Raw genomic sequence first — 22,077 nt, 5'->3', positions numbered from 1 at the left:
GGAGGTCAGGCTGGCCATGCAGTAATTACTTTTGCAATGACTTTCCCGATCTTCCTGATTTCTTTGGCGTAAAAATAAAATATTTGTTAAAGAATGTCCCTTTAAGTAATTATTGTTATTCTATGAGAAAACTTCACTTAATGATTGTTTACTTGTGTTATATGTTATGTATAGTAGGCTTGTCATAAGCATAAAGTAGCAATAGCCCGATACCAAAAAGTACAGCCACCAAAGCAAACTAATGGACTGATTAGACCTAGGAGAAATGCCAAGTGCATGGACAGCCCTTCTGGGTAATAGGGCTCCCCAGAGATCTCCCCTGTAACCGGTCCATATACACAGTAGAGTACCGTATCTAGCCAGCACAGCCTCCATAGTGAATTTACTCCACGCTTCAGAGTGAAATATGGACATGATGCCATATCTTGGTGTTGGGCATGGAGGATAGCGGCTGTGGAGGTACGTGGCTGACTGACCCAGGGAAGTACCCCAGGTAATACCTCCGTAAGCCAAGATAAGTCACCGGCAATATGGACATGATTCAAAGAATGACAAAGTATCCAAACACTTTCAGAACTCTAGGTAGAGACATACTGGTAAATATATAATATATATATATAATGCACTTGTTTCTTGGGATCAGTCTCCACAGGTAAAAGTAGCAAAGGCACCATAAGTTTCCTATGCCTGAAAGCACGGCACCACATAAAGTGTGTCCAGAAGACCGAGGGGCATTTAAAACGTACCGAAGACAAAAACGATCGTGAGAGGTTGGTGTCAATAACTTTTTTTTAATCATTATTTTGTAGAATTACTGGCTCAGGCAGCTCAGTGCAGGAAAATTCTTGCGTCAAATTCGAGTCTGTATAAGGGTCTTGTGTGACCCCCGGAAATATCATGCTAGGGAGCGTCTATGAGAGCTGAAGCAGATGAAGAAATGTGCAGGACAAGCATTCACCCAAAATGGAGCGCAGAGATGCAAACTTTCAAGGACTTCTTTGTCTCTTGGTCGCCGACCAAAGAAGAGTAGGCAACTAGGGGGTCAGGCCTAGGGCACCCCCAAAGATAAATACATTGCATAAATACATCACTACATACAGCAAATTCCCTGCAGAATTCCCCCATGCGTTTGCAAGGGGTAGATCCCAAAAATGTTTTTAATCTTTGGTAGTGTTTTCATGTTCCTTGATCCAAGGAAAGAGTCATGTCTTGAATTCCATTTCTTTTTCTATATAGGGTGAGGCTTTGGGCAGATTTGGCAAAAGTGGCACGGAAGCAGGAGGTCTGGGACGTGTGCAGGACAGCATGCAGGTTTTGTCTGTTATATGACGACGGACGTTGGAATAGCGCAAGATATGACGCGAGTAAGTCAAATTCTAAATATTTGCTACATTTCCCCATATTAAAAAATACATAGTTATAAATATATATTTAATACATTTTATTTCAAAGATAATCCCGTGCTAACAGGGCTAACTTTTAGTATTTGTAATTTAGATAATGTCATTAATATGTAATCAAAAACCTATATTAGCGTTTGCCCCCCCACCACTATTTTTTTCACAATTATTCTATATAGATTAAATATTTTTTTTTTTTTTTTATTTTATTTTTTTTTACTTTTTTTTTAGCACAAAATACAAAATCTACAACAAATAGCTCTGATGAAGGAGGAAGCAGGTTGAGTATAGAGTTGGAATCAACAAAACCCAAGATCTTGTATAACGAAGAAAGAACAATACTAAGGACACTTGCCGAAATAAGATTTGTCAACGGCGAGGTTGGTCATATAGTATATCCCAGTAGGGTCGAGCCAGGAAAGAGACGCGGCCCTGACACTTTGTGTAGCCGCCGGCTGGATTCACGCGGTCACGCGCTATGCTTTGATACTGTTGCAGTGTGCGGTCGCTTGAATCCAGCCTGTGGCTACACACCGAAGGATCGCATCTGCCGATTGAGTAGCCGTAAAGATAAGCATGTGGCCGTCCAGCCACTGGCCCTCCTGCCTTTTTTCTGGTGTGCCAGGTGGCCAGACCGGCCATGTATCCCAGTGTACAAGCAAAACATACAAAAAAAGCACAGACGGGCTAATAGTTTTTTACTATTATATATATATATATATATATATATCTGTTATCTTAAAACTTGAAATGTTTTGAAATGGGATTTTTACGGCGGAATATGGGTTCCAAACTTTAGAAATATGTTTGTCTGCCCCTTGTAATATAGACAGAAATGGCAATTGTTCGAAAAGCTCATGGATGCGGTGATATGGATTTTGTTTTTTCGTGTCAGGCCACTATACACCTGCTGAAGTCAGAGGGTTATAAGTTAAATGACTGTCCCGTCCCTCCCGAAGACTCAAGTATGCATCCGACAACCTATATAGCTAAGAATCCAGAGGAATTCCCAGAATGGATCACTTACAAGTAAGATGCAATCATTTATTGTTGCTCTATTTTATGCTCTGTTAGTCAATCAGATTTCCAGTTTGCATTACAAATATGATCAAACGACATGTAAATGTATTGTGGGGCCATTTATTAAAGACAAAAGACCACTTTATCTTTAATGTTTGCATAAAATCTTGCTGGTTTCCACATAGCTGTTAACTGTCCCGAGGAATTGTTTGCTGTATTTCTAAAAGGCATTGCAGAACCTGGCATTCGTTTTACTCCATTACTAATCATTTCCGCGTTTATAGTCTTTCTGTTCAGTTTGTTTTTTAATGTGTCATTTTTTTTTAGATTTTTCATTGTCTACAATAAGAGATTTTTCTCTGTACTTCTCTCTGTAACCTTAACTCAGACCGATTGAATAGGAACGTATGACTGTTACTAGTGCTGTTCATATTTCCAATCTTAAATCTGCAATATTATTAAAAAACGCTTCACTCATCAGTAGCAGCAGTTACAGACTGATGGGAGTTGGAGTGTGAGACAGCGACGGTTAGCTTAGCTGAGGCTGAGATTGATGCTGGTTACTCATATACAATACCGCCAGTTAGTGAATAGTTTATTTTAGTGCAGAAAATGTGCTGTGGTGGGGTGGATCGGAGAAGCTGTAGTGACTACTGTAGTAGTGATTACTGGGACTGCAGCAGAAATGTTCCCCTGTGCCTGAGTAGAGTTTAGTAACACAGGTGGGCATTTATGCTGCGAGCCAAACCTGTAATTTGTGGGCAAGTTAATTTTTTATTCCCTTTCTATCAGATCATCTATTATTCTTCGTTGATAAATAAATATTGGTGACAACACCAGGCATTATAATATATAATATTGGAGAAATTCAGTCCTGCTCCACGGGGCTGCATGTGCCTATCATCTGCCAGTGTCTGCCTGCCCAGGTCCAATGCCCTACTATTACAAATTATGTTTTTCCAGATTAGAAATCAGTAAAATAAAAAAAACATTTTAATCAAACATTCAATGACATTGAAACACGGATCCAATTTCTGGCCAGTTTCCTGATACATGCGATCTGACAATGCTGATTCCTGCGTATGTGCGTGCGGCTCTGGGAACCCCGTGGTCCTGCGTATGGGGTCTCCGGCTGGTTCTGGTTCATTGCCCGTCACATACTTCGGGGGATTTTGTCATTCTTAATAATCTTAATAAAGGTAGATGTAATTTAATCATATCATGCCTGATGACATATGCGCTGGGTAATTAGCGTACAAAATATCTCAAGGCATACACAACTGTTCAAAAGTTTGGGGTCACTCAGAAAGTTCCCTGTTTTTGTAAGAAAAGCAAATGTTCAGAAATGGATCAGAAATACAGCGCAGACGGGGTTAATGTTGTGAATGACTATTGTAGCTGATGAATCCCTTTATGCATTTGCATTCCAAACATTATTTATTTAATGATGACTTTATTTAACGATCATCTATCACGTGCATTAAAGGGCATGTAACGGCTATAGTGTCCCTTTAATTTTTATAATAAGTGCAACTTATTACTCATCTCTCTTATTTGTTCATTTGACCCAAAAGGTCACGTTCCTAAGGTGTTGCCGTAAAGCATATATCAAGGAACACACATCATTACAGATTAAAATCAATTTACACAGAGGTCTCGCAACTGGCGTTAGCAGGATTATCCATGGACCACTGCAGCAGGTGGCATTTTAAGACGTTTTACTTCGGTAAAATTATTATATAAGAGATTATTGTTACGATTCCCGATGTCTCATACGGTTAGAGGAGCTCTACCCTTCCATGCAAGAATATTCCATAAATCCTACCTCCTCTAAATGGGTCATTCTTCATAACACTCTTTAAAGGGACACCTCGTTAAAAAAAAGGTGATGTAGAAAGACATTTGTGGCGTGTCTGCTTTTATAGATAAATTTAACCCTGGATACCTGTGATAAGGCTCATGTTTTCTTCTCAACATGGACAAACTAACAGTTTAAACTTCCAAAAAAATATTTGTTGAACAGGATTACAGTGTGTAGCTTCAAGGCCAAAAGTTAAAATAGAGTCTTAAAAACCAAAGGATGGCTAGTATTTTGCTGCCCTTAATCCAGGTTACTGTTGGTAATCCGTTTTACATCCTCTTGGTTGAGTGCCATCCTTCGAACTTCTTTTCGTTGTCTTGGAGCTCTTTGGCTTTGGCCAGATTTTGAGGACAATTAACGTCATTAGACCGTCCCGGCTGAGAGTCTCTGCTTACCGAGCCCAGGCGTTGTCTCCTTCCAGAGCGCCACGCATCAAGGAAAGTGAAGGCTCCTAGACGCTTTTTATATATTTTCATCTACTTATCAAAGAACTTAACAAAGAAAATACTTTTTCCAACACGGACTACTGCAGTAGGCTGGTTGACATCTAGAAGCCCAATTCTGGATGCTGCCCAGGGTTTTGCCTAAGAATCTTACTTTGCGCGCTAGCAGCCAACACAATTTCTATACATTGATTACATACGCAGTACAACACAAAGACATAGGTAACATTACATTTTATTCACCCAACTATAACTTATTTTGTTAATGCTAAGGGTCATACGATATATAACACTTTCTGATGGTTATTCCAAATGTAGCTGCTCTCCCAGTTTTTTATAAACATGGTCCATGGTATGGTATGTTGATAACCATATACATAGTTTTGACCTCGAATCCTGTGTTTTCTGGCCGTTCTCATTTTTTTAAACATCTATGTTATAGAGACTGGATTTCTCAGCTTTCGAGGTACGCCACAGACAACTTTCTGCGCTCTGCCGAGCTCGGAGTGGAGTTGCACGAACCGTGGATAACTCACAACGCAGCCGTGTACGTCTTAAACTACAACAAGCATCTCATGGCGACTGGGAGACTCTGGGAGACTGGGGGGCTTACAGATCCCCTTCAAAAACTGCTCACAGCGCTTGAGAAAACCGGACACAACGGGTACGTTAATAGTCTCGGCTCGCCTTTTCCTGGGGTGTAGAGGGTGCAGTTCAATGGGCTTTGTGTCCATGAGAATCAATCTTCCCTGAAGGTCCTGTGGCCCCTGTCCCGGCAGAGATATTCCGAGTAGCCACGTACATACACAGGTGTTATAACCCAGATCTCCATAGGTTAGTGCTCAGGATGTATAGGGAGCTCGACATAAGCGCATACAACCCCATGCTCGACACAAAGAGCATACAGATGATGGGTAGAGTCCCAAAAATTTGAGGGCACATAGATAGATCACAAAAAGTGGTACAGAGAACGTCAATATACCCATAGCATTCACTGTCTGTAATGAAAGCATTTTATGTGTTGATAATGGATTGTATAATAATATATGTAAAGAAACTGTACTGCTTTAGAATTATTAGTGACCTTTTTTGGTTTATAATTGCAGGAATCCTGTGCTTTTGGTGATGCTGTCCAGTGCGCTGGCAAAGGGCCTAATTCAACGTTGGATACCCGGATCAGCAGCAAGCAAAATGCCAGAGACTGGTTTCAATTCAGAAAAGGGGAGAAAAGCTCCTAGCAAAAGCTCCCCAAAATCAAATGTAGGGCATAGTTTGTCCATTGATCCAAATGGTCTTCCGGATGTGAAACTGGCTTTAGAGGTACTAATGTGTTTAGGTGTGCTGGCAAGTATAACCAGCATTTCCACGTATAGCCACCATAATACAATTACATTTTTGCAGCCCCCATACTGGACTGGATCCTTTCTGTGTTTATTTCATTGTGCACTTCGCTTTTGTGAACCTCTATATTGATTCTCCATTGATATTTAACATTTACCCTCTTTTGCTATGTTAGCAACCTATAGAATCCAGCATGAATTATAAAATTATTTTTACGTTGGTCAGATTAGACTAGAAGAAATGTGAAATATTGACAGATAAATCACAATCTAAATACACAATATTTAATCGGATCAGCTCTAAAAAATGTCCGGTGGACACGCGCATCAAACATGCTATCATAATTTTAGCAATTAATACAGCTGTCATGTTAAAGTGCAGCGGATGGTATTAGCTTGTCATCTGCCAATCTATAGCAATCAGTCCATGGATTTCATGCATGTCTACCCTTTAACCCCAACATAAGCCGTCTGTAGAAAAGCAAAAAAGGGAAACTAAGTAAAAGCATGAAAAGTAACAAATAATGACTTCTAGAAAAGCAACAAAACCCCGGTAATCATGAGATAGAGTGAAAGCGTGTATATGTGTGTGAATATATATATATATATTTATATACGCCGCTATCCATTTTCCGTAGATTTGTGAATATGCTTTGGATATGACAAATGGGAACAGAACAGAAGATTTGGTACCCATCTCTGTACGACATCAGATCATCTCTGCTTGGGTGAAAGCAAAGCAACTACTTCAGCAGCAAATTGGACATAAACTAGGAACGGACGATGAGGTAGGCTGGGTCCTTCTTTTTATTGTTTATTAAGGCACCCTGCGTTCCGGTCACTCTCAGGACAGGCTGCGAAATGGGAGAGTCTCATCAGGTACAGGTCGTACCGATGTTCTGATGGTCCTCGTTGAAAGCTGTGTTTCAATAAGACGTATGATATTCTGACACAATTTTAGGGAGAGTCTTGTCTTCTCTTACATCACTTAAACCGCCATGTTCTATGCCGTTCATTGAGGTTAAGGTCAGGGCTTGTGGAAACATGCAGAGCTTTGTGCTCTTCCACCTTCTCTGATCTTTTTCACACTTGTGTAACTGAATTCCGCATTGGAAATGTAATTCCTTCTACTGCCAAATGCCCCAAACCTTCCCAAAATAACTGTTTGATCCCATGTGACAAAATTAAAGCAGCCACTGATAGGTCTCTATAGAAACTGAAAACGCTTCTTAAGCTTCTTGTCTTGTTTATTTGCGATAAAAGCTGCTGAGGTGGGAATCACATGTCAGATCTGCGTAGGTTTATTTGCTTAACCTGATTTAAAGGGACTGGAGCTGACTGATGGTAAGCGGACACCGGTCAGGAGATGTGTTTGGCAAGGCACCTCATCTCCAGCATGATAACCGACGGTGAACTGGTAAAGGACCAACGTAATGGCGGGGATCCTATAGGGTCACTCTATTCATTTGCAAAGGGGACCAGATACATTTAAAGGGACCCCTCAGCAATCACATGCATTAACGTACATATGATGGCTGGAGTCCTAGTGTCAGGGAAGTCAGGCAGCTGTCTGCGGTGACCGGACCAGGGGGGACCCAACGGTTACCCAAAAGTGTAGAAGTCATTCCGGCATCTGAGGGGCGCAACAGAATACTTACAGATACAGAGCCTGCGTTGGTATTCTAAGCGTATAAAATAGACATGGTGTACAATATTCTGTGATTTCTAAAATGTTACCATCATGATTGTTGTAGGAAAATAACGAAGGCCAAAATCCGATGACAAGAGTTCTTGTTGCTCTAGAAATGCTCTCATGCAATGGTCTTGGACTAATGGACTTCACGGTCCCCAGCTTGTCCCAAGTAAGTATACTAACAGCTACTGCAATATCGCGCATGTTCTCCTGGTGCACATAAGGTTATGCGTCCTCCCGACACAATTATGGACGTTGAATGTCCTTCAATGAATCTTTTCTAAACAGAATAGAAGCTACTGCACTTCAATAATAATAACGTCACAGGCTTTTTGCACAATTACTGTATAGCCGAATACCCGATGATGCTAATTCATGAAAACATCTCACTCTGTATTTTTAAATCTGGGGCTTTTTAAATCATTATTAAATGGACTAATATAATGATAATGCTAAAGAAGGGAGAAGTGGCCTTTAAATTGTTAAAGATCTACGGTGTATCGAACAACATTGCTGCAGAAGAGAAAGAAAACGAAAACTTTTATTTTAGGACGACAAAGCTAGTCTGGAAGACATTTAAATCGTGATAACAGTAAATGTGTTAAAATTCTTTTCAGGTGTTCACAATGGCCGCAGAATGCGTTTGGTCAGATGTTCTGGTCCAGCTGCAGGTGTTCTCCAGACTAGCGCACTTTGCATACAACACACGCAACTTTGACGTCGCCATGTCTTGCACGCAGAAGGCACTTCAGCTCGACGGGAGGAATAGTCCAAAAAAGCAAGACTTGTAAGCAAACGTTTACTTGTGTCATACTTTACGTCACTGGGGTCCTAAAGAGGGGCCACATACAGCCGTAATGTACAATTCCTCAATTATCATTAGAGGCTTACAAAGTTCTGATCCATAATTGCATTTATAGGAATCTAAGATGCAAACAAGGCAATGGTTATGGTATCGTAACCAGATCCTCTACATTTTTTGGATATCTGGTACTTTACGAGTCTTGGGTAGATTTGGTGAAGGTTGATGGATCATTACGTGACTGCTTAGAATTTTTCTTGTGTGTTAATTGTTGGCTCTTTCAATTCACCTGCGTACATATAATCTTAACGTTTCTCGTGTGAGTTCTAGGATTTTGTGAACTGAATCTGCTCAGATCTGATTTGTTATAAATATTAACTATGTTCTGCGCGGGAAAATCTTTTCATTTAGGAACAGAATGGAAGTGTAAGAGTGACATCTGCTGGCTGAACAGATTATTGCAGGCCGTCTTTCAGCATGGATGGTTTATTCTGATCACGGCTTGGTTGGCATCCAGTATAGATTGCTAGCATGTTTTATCAGAATTGGTGGATGGATGACGGCCTGAGCTCCAAATCATTACGACTCATTAATGCAGAAAAATGTCTTTTATATGCATCGGAGGCCATTCTTTTATTATAAGGCGTCAATGGAGCAATGATTTGCTTTAATGTCCCAGTCTGGCACCCTTATTCTGTATGACACACTAGGGACTAATTCAATAATAAAATACTGTTTGATTATTGCAGGTGCAGTTTTAGGCTGGAACGGGAAATGTTAAGTATTGCCGCTTGTATCCAGGGTCAGTGTATAATGGAGAATCTGGCTGGGAAAAGACACTTGCGCATGTCGGCCATCAAATCCTTTCAGCTAAGCACAAGGTAGGCAAAGTACAAAGTTACAAATGTTTAGTTAACAATGCTTTTGGTGCTGAAAAAGTACTTTACTAGGTATTGTGTGTTCCGGAGGCTGCTTGGCACAAACCGGAATGTCTCTTTAAATCTTCTTTACATCCGAATGGAAAATGATTTATTCCATTTGCTTTGTCGTCACTGTCTATTGTGTTACTTTTCACGTGGTTAATAAAGTTTTCTCATTTTCTAGATTTGCCAGCAAAGCTTGCAGCTCCGCACTGGCATTACAAGCCGCCGAACATTTCTGGCACGCCTGCCTTCCTTTTACAAGGTCCGCTAAAGAAAGAGAACCACTAAAAGAAGCCGCTCTGTCCGTGATTAAAGCCCTAAGCGACACAGCGTCCAGTCGCAAGCAGGTACTTCCTAGTTAATTGGGGTTTTTTATGAGTTGGTTATGTGCAGGGGCAACATTTAAACACAGAAACAGAATTTAATGGCAGATCAGCCCCATTAGGCACGTCTAGTCTGCCCATCATTTCTGCTGTAAAGACTCAAACCTTAATCAGTCATCGGCCTCGTCTTAGAGTCGCGAGCCAAATGCCTGTCCCATGCATATTTGAATTCCTTCACTGTATTGACCTCTACCACTTCTGCTGGGAGGTTGTTCCACTTATCTGCCACTCAAAGTGCAGTAACACGATGCTTCATAATTGTTTTCAGTAATTGAACAGTAAAAATGTAGGTGTTACAGAGAGACTTGACTGCAGAACTTACAATTGTAATAGACGTGCTGGGACTCTATTAGAAGAATCTGTTTTTTAAGTACTTTTTTTTCGACTGTTTGACTGTTTTTTTTGTATGCTCGAATGGAAAGTATTATTGCTACATTAATATTTATTTTGTGTTTAAAGGGGTCAGACAATGACATCACTTATTTGCACTTGTGGCCTTCTGTGGATGTCCAGAGCCAAACAGACTCCTTTAAAAGTAAGCCTGGAACCTTTTCTGTTCCAATATCAGTGAAATGTTAATTATAGCCTTTACTGAAAAGGGGTTACTTAGAATGAATAATTGATGTGATGTGCGTGAATATGAGACTTTTTGAATAATAATGCTTATTACGCAGTCAGGGTATCAGACAGACCCTCGCTTAAACATCCCTCGGTGCCGTGCCGGATCTGATAAAGGGACTTTTATGACCGTTAGAACCAGTCTGGATTTGATTTTAGAATGCACTATATGTGCGCTACATTCTATGAACCAGGGCTGTCCAAATGGTGATCTTTGCTGAATAACACCCATACTGCCAGACAAGCAGACACTATTTACTACGGATTCTCACCCCATCAAGTAAAGTAGTCTCCCCCGCAATACGATAATTCATTTAATATGGTGATAAAAAATCATCCAAGTGCTGTCATGGTACACAAATGACCGAAGAGGGGACATCTAACCTACTGCCTTCCTTCCTCTGTACATTTTGGTTTTGACCTGCCATTTTTCCAGTAAGCAAAAAAAAAAAAATATATATATATATTAACCTGAATATTTCTTTAACTCCATAGAGTCTAGTAATGAAACCAGCGAGGACCTCGGTCTGAGGGCTTCACTGTATGAGCTGCTCTTCAACATATATGCAGATAAAAAGGACTGGGAATCTGGCCTAAACGTTCTGGACGAAGCTATCCAGGTTCTGCCACGTACTAGACATAGGCTGTAAGTGGTCATTCGGTTATTCTCTATTATTGTTATTATTTTATCATCATCATTGTTAGTCCGAGGTGCTCGATGATGATAGACCTGGCATGGTCTAAAGGACTTGCCAGTCCTGTCCCAGACTAGAAGGAATGGAGCGCCTACTGATCTGTTCCCTGTGTCCTATCCATCAGTGTATTATAAAACAATGTGATGGAACAGTGTTGGTATAAATAAAGTCCCGCTTGCGCCGAATATTTTGTTTTCCCTCATAATGAGCTAATGATTTTTTTGTAGTCTGTCCCAAAAATCCCACATAAATTTCTATAGTAAATGGTATCATTTTTTATAGTATATTCAGTTAAGTCAATAATTGTACTGAAAATTCCAAACAAACATTTATATTGGTGACAATTTCTACATCCATCTTTATGATGTAATGGTCTTTTGATTTGGATAGTAGACCAAGCTCTTTTTCTTTTTGACGCACTGACCAATAACCAAAATAACTTCAGTGGAGGTGTTGGCTGGCCCAGGTTTGGCTGTGGCTAATGTCCCCTCAATTTGATGAGCAAGACCAAGCCAGGACCATAGAGCACTTTGTACATCCCAAGGGGTCCCGGAAACTTTTTTTAAATACTTTTTTTTTTTACTTAATTACTTATTTTCTGTTTTTAATTCCTAGCAACATTTTCAAACACCGTGTTTTGGTGAAGGCAAGGCTGGGTCAGAATTTCTTCATGGACATTCAGAAATTCCGGGACGAGAGCGAAGACTACCTGTCCTGTATCTGGCACCACGTTGCGCTGGCATCCAAAAACACAGCCGAACGGTTGGCCTGCTATCAGAACGCAATTGATGTCTTACAGGTCGGTGAAAATGATAAATGCTAGTTATATTTCTTAATAACACACAGATAAGCCCATTTAGAATGAACCCTGAAGAAGAGTTATTTCGGATGAAACATTGGCGTATCCAGATGTTAGATATATTTTGTATTTGCTCTATATGAGTGAGTATCAATTCTTTATTACAATTCAGATCAGTCCCCTTCTTTATGCACCCAAACCCTTGAATGAATATACTTCATTTTATTTTATTTTTTTATTATTTCTTTTATTTCTAGGGGATAAATTATATAAATATATAATGCAAAGAAGACATTCAGCCAACATAATAATAATAATAATAGTTATAATAAAAATAATGCAAATAATCGTTAATAATAATATACTTTTAATGTACATATCTAACTTTTTTCTGTAAAAAGGGTACTTCAGTAGATTTCTTGCATTTATTAAAAAAAATAAATGTAAAGACTCGTACATATTTTATTAGCTCTTAGGCTTATCACAAAGAGCAACAGAAGGATCCAGTAAGTACAGGAGCTGCGATCATATACAAAGGAACAGTAGATGTAACTACTCTCGTTTAGCATTATTGACTGGAGTACTTTAGGGATTGCTGGTTGGATTGGAGTAGTTTTTGAGTTGGTGCTTTCAAGGCGTGAGCTTTTCCCACTGGGAGGACCAAGTTGATCCTTCCAAATTGATTCTAAACATTACTTGTTAACCGACTCAGGGATTTGTTCACTAAACTGCGAGTTTGGGGAAAATTTACGCGTATTTTAAAAAACACAGGGTTACTTCGCGTAGTTAAGGGGAGTTATTCCCAAAGCGTGAGAAAGTTGACATTAGATGTAGTGATTCAACTCGAAGACTTCACTATACATATAACTGGCAATCTTCACCTGTGAGAAAGGCTCGTCTGTCCCCAGCATGACGCATAGCGGGGGAAACTTTATTCAAGAAACATCCCACCATTATACAGGGCCGATCTACACCAAAAGCTAACAAGGGTTAGCCCTTCCTAATGCATAATTAAGTCACTGAGCTGCAATGCCTGATCTCATGTAATTTAACCTGAAAACTCATTCTTTTGAATAACCCCCTTGATAACGTTGACCATTTAGGTCCGTTAGATCCAAACCCAAGAGCTTTCCAGATATAGAGAATTAAGATGAAAGAATCCTTCCTGCGCCAATCATTTTCTTTTGGACGTACGTTCGTATGTCACGCAGCGTTTTTTAAACTGATTCGGAATTCACGGAATACAGCATCACATCGTCATTAAATTCGGGCCGCTGTTCTGTTGTTCCTTTAAAGAGACCTGAAAACCAGTGGCAGAAAGTAGATTATATGATGGAGATGTCCGAGTGGCTGTACTGTAAGCAGTTCCCTGTGAGCGATGCCCTCGTCCTGCTTGAATCAGCGGTGGATATTTTATTTCAAATGAAGTTTGTGAGTGACACAGATGAAGGTAAGAGCCAAATGTATCTGTTCTATAAATGTGGGTTTATTACATGGGCTGTTCTGATTCAGGAAATTAGTCTATGAGCAGAATTGTATTAAACTTTCACGTCTACAAATGTCCACATGGGGGGATCTAAATTGAAATGGGACTTTTTTCATCAAAAGGTGCGTGTATTTGGAAAGGCAAGGGTTAACAGGTTCTAAGATGAAATATGGAGTCTGTTCACTAAAGATAGAGTTAACCGCAGGGAAGGGCTGGACCCTTCTTGCCCAAGGGGCCGGTACAGCCAGATGGCCCCATTATCCCCTTTCCTTTCCCAAACAACCAACATACACACTGGCACACACTTTAGCACTAAAACATACTTACACAGCCTTACACACTCATACTAACACACTCATACTAACACACACACACTCATGCTAACAGAATTACACTTGCACACTGATACTAACACACGCACTCTTACACGCTCATGCTTACACACACCTACCCTTACACACACATTCACTATAAGAATGTACATTGAATTACACAGGGCTAGCTCAGCCCTCCAGGATAGAGCCTTGCCAGCGTTTGACCTTCATGTGGACCTTTAATGGGGGCTAAATGTTGTGCCTTTAGTCATATATAAGAGTCTATATGTATCTTCTTACATTAGTGTGGTTGGTTCTAACGCTGGGAAAACTTAACTTCTGCTTCCCTTAATGCCGAAATAACTGAAAAACAACATGTCTTTCCGACATGACCATTACACCAACATCCGTTCATCATATCATCAACCACTTTGAATCACAATTCTCTTCCGAGCACTACACGGGCCTTGCGCAGTTTATATATTCTATATATGTCTTCATTGAGTACCTGCTGCTGTGTCCTGGACATGCATGGCCGGCTTAGATTGAGTTTATTGCTCAGTACCTTGATGGGTTTTTTGGGCCATGATATTGCTTGTAACGCTGAGTTTTTTTGTACTCCCGGACAGATTTAAACGATGCCATGCTCTCCCAGCTTAATTACTTTTTATGGTTTTACAGAAGGTAAAAATCAAAAAGAAAAAACAAAAGCAAGAAAGAAGTCTTCCCAGAACAAGGACAAAGATCTCGAAGCGAGCGTAGCAAAGACCGAGAATGAAGAGGACGTTCCTCGCGCCAGTAACTCCTTTGAAGACTTGAGGAACATCAGGCAGCTGGAGGCGTTGGCACGGGCATTTACATTAATGGCGGTTATTGGCGGCCGAGTTTCTCCTGATCATGAGCAGAACTGCTTGATGGCATACACCTGCATCATGCGTATCTGGCAGGTAAGCTGTTCATTGGAACCGCAATGGCATCCGGTGGAACAGACGGATGATTTAATAGCACAACCATCTGAAAACACTGAAATGTCTACCACCCCTTTAAAGCTTTGTTCACTGCTCTCTGGCGAACAGTGAAACTCCAAATACTTGTCTTTGTGGGCATTAGATGCCGGTCATGCTCTGTGTTCCCTTTATTTGCTCTAATTGCTTGTGACCCCCTGTCTCCCATCGTTATGCCATAAATGTTATTGGGTGCCAATTGTGTTCCATCTACTGTCCTCACAAATGACTTGTAACTGTCGGCCGACACATAAAGTCCTGATCTTTGCAGTACAACAGCACGTCTTATTATTTGCAGTAAAAAATAGTGTTCTTGGTATAGAGATGACACTGAACATTTGTATTCTCTTGATAACTTGGGAAGGGTACTGTGCTAGCATAACAATAGCGTTCTGTTTTTAGGATATATTCTGTGTTTCTCTCAAGCGCGGCTTTAATGTTTGTACTGACGTCAATAATGCATGGTGTACTTATCCATTATTCGCAAGAACATCTGATGCATCTGTGTTTTGTTTTAATATTTCACTCTAGGTGTCACTGCCAGCAGCTGTATCTTTAATGAAATCATTGCCCAAAAATCCTCCGCAAACACAGAATCCGTCGCCTCCGACATCTCGGAAAGAAAAAGGCAAAAAAGAAACCGTGGAGGTAATTTAAGTTATGCAGGGCCAGCCGGATTACACAGAAACATATAATTTGATGGGATTTTGACACCGCTAGTCTGCCCATTTTCCCCTCAAACCATGGTTTTGTATTTTTTTTGTTCATATGCCATGCATTCATATATTCTCCCACTGAAATAACCACTTCTGCTGGAACCCTCTTCCACGTATAGAGCAACCACTATATTTCCCTATTGTACTCGTTTTTACCTGGTTAACTTCAGTTATTCAATATTGGGACCGGTACTTTCTAATATTTTTATACAGAAAGTCGGGTATGTTTTTTTGCAGATGAAAGACAGGTCCACAACAGGGTAGACCTTCGGAGTGGTAAAAGTCAAATGGCAAATCATTTACATAAACTAGAAGAATGGATACAGGTGTGACAGCCACAGTTTAATGTTGATAAATGTAAAATAATGCACTTGGGCTATAAAAATCCCAATGCAGAATTTAGCATTGGGGACACTGGACGGACTAGCTGGGCCGAATCGTTCTTATCTGCTGTCAGAGTCTATGTTTCTATTTACCCAGTCTAATTAAATGAATGAACGTTCTGCTGCTTTTACTCACATGTTCACATCAGATCATGGGTCCTTAGGCTAGTAAGTATTTGAAAAGCTTTCACAACTCTGTGCTTTATTTAGCCAGCAGTGGTTAAGGAGAAATCCAGACGGAAAGGACCGATTGATGCCTTACCATCCAATGTAGAAGAGTGGGCTCTTTTTGATTGCCCAGATGAAATCAGAGAAGCATTCAAACTCGACACGTCTTCCTATAGTATTAATTCAACCACAATGATAAATCCGGTAAGTAGGTTTGTCTCCGCCATCCCTTACTTTCCTCAGCAGTACTTCACATATCGGGGGATAATAATATCATATATTAAATATAATATAATATATATATAATTATTTATTATCTATTATCTACCAATCCATTATCTATATTAAATGGGCATTTCTATTTAAGCATTCCATGTAATCCTATAAATTCACTTGTTATTACTTTGTTCAAGAAAAAATAGATGGATAGTTAGAAATAGTTATTTGTTAACAATTCAGTGGCGCCCACCTTTCTAAGGTAGTCTTCACTGGACGTATCAAGGCTGTCCTTATTAGAAGATTGTTTGTCTTAAATAGAAATGTTGGTGTGCAAAGACTCTCAAGCGTTCCGATACCTGACAAATGTCCTCTGTTTTCTAGACGTACAGCCTCTACTACTTGGACCTTCTAGCGCATGAGTTGCGCGGCATGTCGTTCGCTCATCTCACCCTCCCTGTGCTGCATCTCGCCGAAGTCATCGCGCATGATGTTGTGGGAAGCAAAAGTCTGTCTGATCTCTACCATTTGAGGTTGGTATTTATGAGCCTATCTGGTGGCCTTGCCAACTTTTGCTCCGGGATAAATTCAATCAAGACTGTTGATGGCTGTTCCCTGGTGGCCTTGAAGTAGTTCATATGCTATATGATTGCCACCTCTTGCCACAGGTCTCAGCGTGGCTAATGTAGTATAATCCTTATTTTTAAACCAGATATCCACAAAACAATTAATTACACAAGCGATACATGTTATGCTTAATGATTAAATCTGTGAATATGGCAGATCCTATTTTATTATAAACAGTTTAATGAAGAGAGACAATTTCCACAGCGCTTCTTACAGTCCCTACATTCATAGGGTCTGGACTAACACAAGCTGATACAGGTAGAGAGCCCTGCTCACAAGCTTACACTTTAGAGGATCTCGTAGTGAAGTACCATTTTGTTGTATTTTGGGTTTTTAAGACTTTTGTTTCATTACTGCCATGTTTTTTTCACAGGATGTCTTTAGTTTGTGCAGATTTGAAATTGTATCAGGCAGCTACTTATCATGAAAAAACAGTCGGAAATATGTTCATTAGTGAAGAGGAGCAGATCAGGTACGTGTTTGGTGCTGTTACTGGTCGTTCTGAAGAATTTGCTCATTAAAAGACATTACAAAAATATTACTTTACAGAAAATACATAAAATATATATATATTATTTAAATAGTCATTTAAATAAATAAGAACCATCAGCCTCTCCGAGCTCCTGTTTGTCGTTGATATGTCAAGCCATGGAAACATGTATCAAATATTGTCTTCTTAAAAACCGGTTAGAACATAACTAACTAATAACATAGATTTCCTCTATTGCTACGTGTTTCTAGAAATAATAAATGGCTCCCATCGATAAATATATATGCATTTATATAGAAGATAGAAACCATGATTTCTAGTGTCGCAGCGACGTATGATCCGGTCCCTAATTGTTATTTCTTGCATCCACGTAAAACTTTTCTCAGTTGCCGGCAAGAAATGTCTCTGATTAAGGAAGAAGAACAGAATGAAATTGATTTGGACTCGAGCGACAAGCCCCAGCCTCTTGATACAAAACCAAAGGTACATTTTCTTTGCCATATGAAGCTTTCTGTCTTCAGGGTGAGTGAGATAAAAATGAGGAAAACCAATATATTTTGTTTGTTCTATTTTCAGGTCTTGATGTTAAACCCAGACGGGAAAGGGTTAAGCGCTCGGTCCCTTCCTTATATGTGGCTGGAGAAAGCGGACACGCTGATAGAGCTAGGCTTTTACCAGCCGGCTCGGCTTCTTCTCGCTGAAGCGGATCAGTCCTTTCAGGTGAGGTCATGGAAGACAAAGATGCTGCAACTTTTGCAATAGATACTTACAGGCTTTTAAGAGGTTGTCAGGTATTTTTTTACATTTATGTTTCTTGAGTTAAGGACAAAGTCATTTAGGTTGAGAAAAAAAGTCAAGTCCTTCAGCTTCAGGTTTGAATCAATTCTATGAGCCTCCTAAAGGAGAGTGCATTGCGGGCGTGCAACCAAGAATGACTTCCCCTTTAAAATAATTGGCACCTCATGGGTGGACTCAAATTTTAGAGCACATATGGCAGGGGCGTCCAACCTGCGGCCCTCCAGCTGCTGCAGGACTACATCTCCCATAATGCTCTTTCAGCTAAGGGGCTGGCTGAGGAGGATGGGAGATGTAGTCCTGCAGCAGCTGGAGGGCCGCAGGTTGGACGCCCCTGCCATATGACCTACATGTGAATTAGGCATTGTAAACATGGGCAATTTCTTCAAATCACACATGTTAACATATCAACATCGACACATATCGTGTGACCAAGGTTATTTACCACTTTTCGTATTGAGTCTTGATAGGTCAGGTTTAATCGGTAATTGAATACAAAGTTTATGTCCCCAAAATGGCGGTGCTCTGCAGGAGGTGGACTTCTTTTCATCCGTTGGCTGTCTTTACTAGTACCACAAGACCATGAGAAGTGTAGGCAGACTACATCACTGCTACTTTATTCATCGAATAGAGATGCACTTTGATGATGTGTTGGGTAAAAGCAGGTCTGCACTACTCCAGTCCTCCAGGGTGCCAGAGACACCAGGACTCCTGGCTATCCCTGAATCCAACCATGATTCATGTTTAATAGAGAAGCCAGTGCTCAGGCTGGGGTATCTGAATAATTTCATGTTCATTGCAGGTCATTGGAGATAAACATTATCAGATGAAATGCCTCTACACCCTCTCTCTGCTGGCTAACTGCGAGAGGAACTACGGCCAAGCCAAGGAACTGCTTCGGGAAGCTCATCAAACAGACAGGGACGCAGCGCTGTGGTACAAGACCACCCTTAGCATGACAGAGGCCGTTCTGGGTGAAAATAACAAGGACAGCGAGAAAAAGGTAAGGATTGGTAAATGATATCTCTTTTCTTTTAAAAACATTGGCAAGGAATAAGGAAACATTTTCTTCTCATGCTGACATGAAATAAATATTTAATCAAAATCACATTTGCGATAGACATAAATATAAGTAGTTTATCAGTCTTATGGTGAATAAACATTCTTGGTATCACAGAGCATTAGTTATTAATGCAGCAAAGCTTGTTGTGTTAATAATTTTTAACCCACGCGGCTTCGTATTCTATAAATGTAAGCAGGTCAATACCGGCCATTGGGCAGTCTGGGCAAATTGCCCGATAATGTGTTCCATTTGCCATTATCTACAGTGGGGACTCCTCCTGTTTCATGCCCCAGCTATAAAACAAAATGGGCTGAATGCTGGGAAGCCTCAGCATCTCAACTAAACAGACAAAAGATATAATTTCTAGTATTTTATTACAAATTTAGTTTTTGTACTAAAGTACTTCATGGTCTGCGTGATACATTTTTGAACATGTCTGTTTAAATGGGCCCATCTGGATGAATCAACTACTTTCTTTTAGGCGTGCAAGATTTTGGAAGCCGCTATATCTGCTTTTCAAACAATGATGGAAAAAGAAAGTAACAGAAGATCAGAATATGGATACTTCATAGCATCATTACAAGCAAGGTGGGTCAAAAACCATAACGTCTTCATCAACTGAAGGAGCTTTATTTTTGTGCATAAATCTATACTATGCACCAAGCTAAATATCAGTTGACTAAATGGCCACTATTAAAATGTATGTATTTCCAGCATTTCATGGTTCTGTATTGCAAGTCATTTTGCCATCCAAGAGTAGGAAGGTTAGGTAGAAGGGTTGAACTTGATGGACTTAGGTCTTTTTTCAACCTTATGTACTATGTAACTATATGTTACCATCCCTTTGATGTCTAGCTCGGAGACGTGTCTTCTATAGGGTCCTTCTAGCACCTAATTTTCTGTATTTTCTGGCATAAAGCTATTTTGAATCTAAGGCAAGACCAAAGACTGATTACGGGTTGTGTCTTTACATCAGAAAAAATGGGCAGACCAGATGGACTAAATGGTTCTTATTTGCCATTAAATGATTCTATGGAGAACACAACTTGCCTTTTAGCAACAAAAAAACACGAATGTCTTATATTCTTGTATTAGTCTTTTTCAAAATTTGCATCTTCTAATCAGATATTCTAAAAAGTTCAGACGGCGCTTACATAAGCAGTGGGCTATGATGATGATTTGTTGTGTGGATCTAATTCTGAACACACTTATTCATTTGTCTCGCTTCTCGTTTGCCCTAGGAAATTTTCAATCCTCATCCAGAAAGCCAAGAACGTTATGAATAGCGGTACTGCATCTTCTCAAACAATTGTCACGCTACTCGAAATATGCGATAACATGAGCCAGACCGAAACAGACCTTCTCCAATACGGACATAAAGAATACAGAGCCGAATTCATGATGGACCACGTGGATGTTCTCAGGTGAATGGCGTCTTCTTCTTTTTTAATACCAACAACATTAGGACAACTGGCGACTGTTGCACCTTTTCTCCCTTCTTGGGGTCAGCTGGCAGCCTTGACCGGTATAAATAAACTTGATATTGTGGACATTTCGGTTGTGTTTTATGAATTTTGGAAGAGATAAGTAAAGATGGGGTCTACTAGGGTTCAGCAGGTGGGTCTGTCTCGTCTTCGCTACCTGATATGAGACACATCTTTTCATGTCTTCAAACCTATGGGAACTGGATCATTCGAACAAATGCATGCTAAGAAATAGCGATGCAGCTTTACGGGTTGAGGACAACCTTGTAACTTGATTTCAATATTTTTTAGGATCCTTGCCAACCTAGCAGATAACGAAGAATGCAAGCACCGTTACTACTTAACCGCATATACCATGGCGGAGAGCGCAATCAGCATTCTAGAACAGATACATTACAATATTAAAAGTTTGTTTCCCATTAATGAGGTAAGAACCAGTTATGTTATCAGAAATACATTAAAGACGGCAAGTTTAATATAAACATTCATTTTAGTCAAATACCGTATAAGATGTATAAGATTCCTGTAACATAGGACTACGAGTGGTCTTCCAAGACAAAGCAAATATCTGTATATATTTCTAAAGCGACTGATGAATGTTTATCATGTAAAGTACTATAAATTCTGGTAATGAATGAATGAATGAATGAATGAATTATGAATGAGCTTGTGTGCTAAAGAGTTCTAAACCTTAAATAAAACTTGAATGCTTAATCTCAAGTAATAACCTCAAATTATTTTGCGTGAAATATTACTCCTTGGAAGAACCTGCACAGGGTAATTTGGTAAAATGGTATAAGAAATATGAAATCCAATTCATATTTATAGTTATATTTCAGACATGGGAAAAATGCCATTCCAACTTCTGCAGGCTAAGACCCCCATGACCATTAGCTAGAAAATGACTCATAATTACTGCAGGAGATTTTCTAACACTAATAATCATCATTATTATACTTTATTTATAAGGTGTTAATAAATAACAAGGATATATTTAACCATACAAATACAACGGGAGTTAAGGACCCTGCCCGGGGGCTTGCCATCTAGCTTCATGGCACTTATGAGAGCCCCCTTCGTGATCTAAATTCTAAATGGAATTATACGGGTAATTGAGACAAAAGGAGGGTAAAAGTGCGCAGTAATAGCTCTCGTGTAGCAGTCATTAGGGGTAAATCATTGCAGGATTTGAAAGAGAATGTATAAGCAAAATAGGAAGTGCAAATAAAATAATATCTATAAAGTAAGGCCACCATATTAATAAAACATTTGTTTTTGTATGATGGTAATATAAAAAAAATAATGTTTGTGAAAAACATATAATAGCGAAACTGTATGGATCGCGTCCATTGTC

At 39.8% G+C, this 22,077-nt stretch overlaps 1 protein-coding gene across 1 annotated transcript in view; it reads left to right on the top strand.

Moving 5' to 3' along the window:
- Positions 1-22,077, top strand: part of CFAP46 (cilia and flagella associated protein 46) — a 57,322-nt gene that overhangs the window by 12,153 nt on the left and 23,092 nt on the right. The window contains exons 14-39 of the mRNA XM_053449944.1: positions 644-770; positions 1,237-1,364; positions 1,632-1,780; positions 2,296-2,429; positions 5,167-5,388; positions 5,831-6,044; positions 6,703-6,852; positions 7,819-7,926; positions 8,375-8,544; positions 9,309-9,440; positions 9,664-9,829; positions 10,325-10,400; positions 10,979-11,129; positions 11,794-11,977; positions 13,274-13,427; positions 14,462-14,724; positions 15,313-15,429; positions 16,091-16,252; positions 16,649-16,797; positions 17,265-17,363; positions 17,768-17,864; positions 17,958-18,101; positions 18,979-19,179; positions 19,721-19,827; positions 20,481-20,663; positions 21,015-21,150. Coding sequence (XP_053305919.1) covers positions 644-770; positions 1,237-1,364; positions 1,632-1,780; positions 2,296-2,429; positions 5,167-5,388; positions 5,831-6,044; positions 6,703-6,852; positions 7,819-7,926; positions 8,375-8,544; positions 9,309-9,440; positions 9,664-9,829; positions 10,325-10,400; positions 10,979-11,129; positions 11,794-11,977; positions 13,274-13,427; positions 14,462-14,724; positions 15,313-15,429; positions 16,091-16,252; positions 16,649-16,797; positions 17,265-17,363; positions 17,768-17,864; positions 17,958-18,101; positions 18,979-19,179; positions 19,721-19,827; positions 20,481-20,663; positions 21,015-21,150 — 3,923 coding nt within the window. The remainder of the gene's footprint in view (positions 1-643; positions 771-1,236; positions 1,365-1,631; positions 1,781-2,295; positions 2,430-5,166; positions 5,389-5,830; positions 6,045-6,702; positions 6,853-7,818; positions 7,927-8,374; positions 8,545-9,308; positions 9,441-9,663; positions 9,830-10,324; positions 10,401-10,978; positions 11,130-11,793; positions 11,978-13,273; positions 13,428-14,461; positions 14,725-15,312; positions 15,430-16,090; positions 16,253-16,648; positions 16,798-17,264; positions 17,364-17,767; positions 17,865-17,957; positions 18,102-18,978; positions 19,180-19,720; positions 19,828-20,480; positions 20,664-21,014; positions 21,151-22,077) is intronic.

Source organism: Spea bombifrons, chromosome 11 (genome assembly GCF_027358695.1).
Source record: "Spea bombifrons isolate aSpeBom1 chromosome 11, aSpeBom1.2.pri, whole genome shotgun sequence".
Classification (NCBI taxonomy): Eukaryota; Metazoa; Chordata; class Amphibia; order Anura; family Pelobatidae; genus Spea; species Spea bombifrons.
Note: the sequence above shows the minus strand (reverse complement) of the source record. Positions and strands in the feature narration are given on the sequence as shown.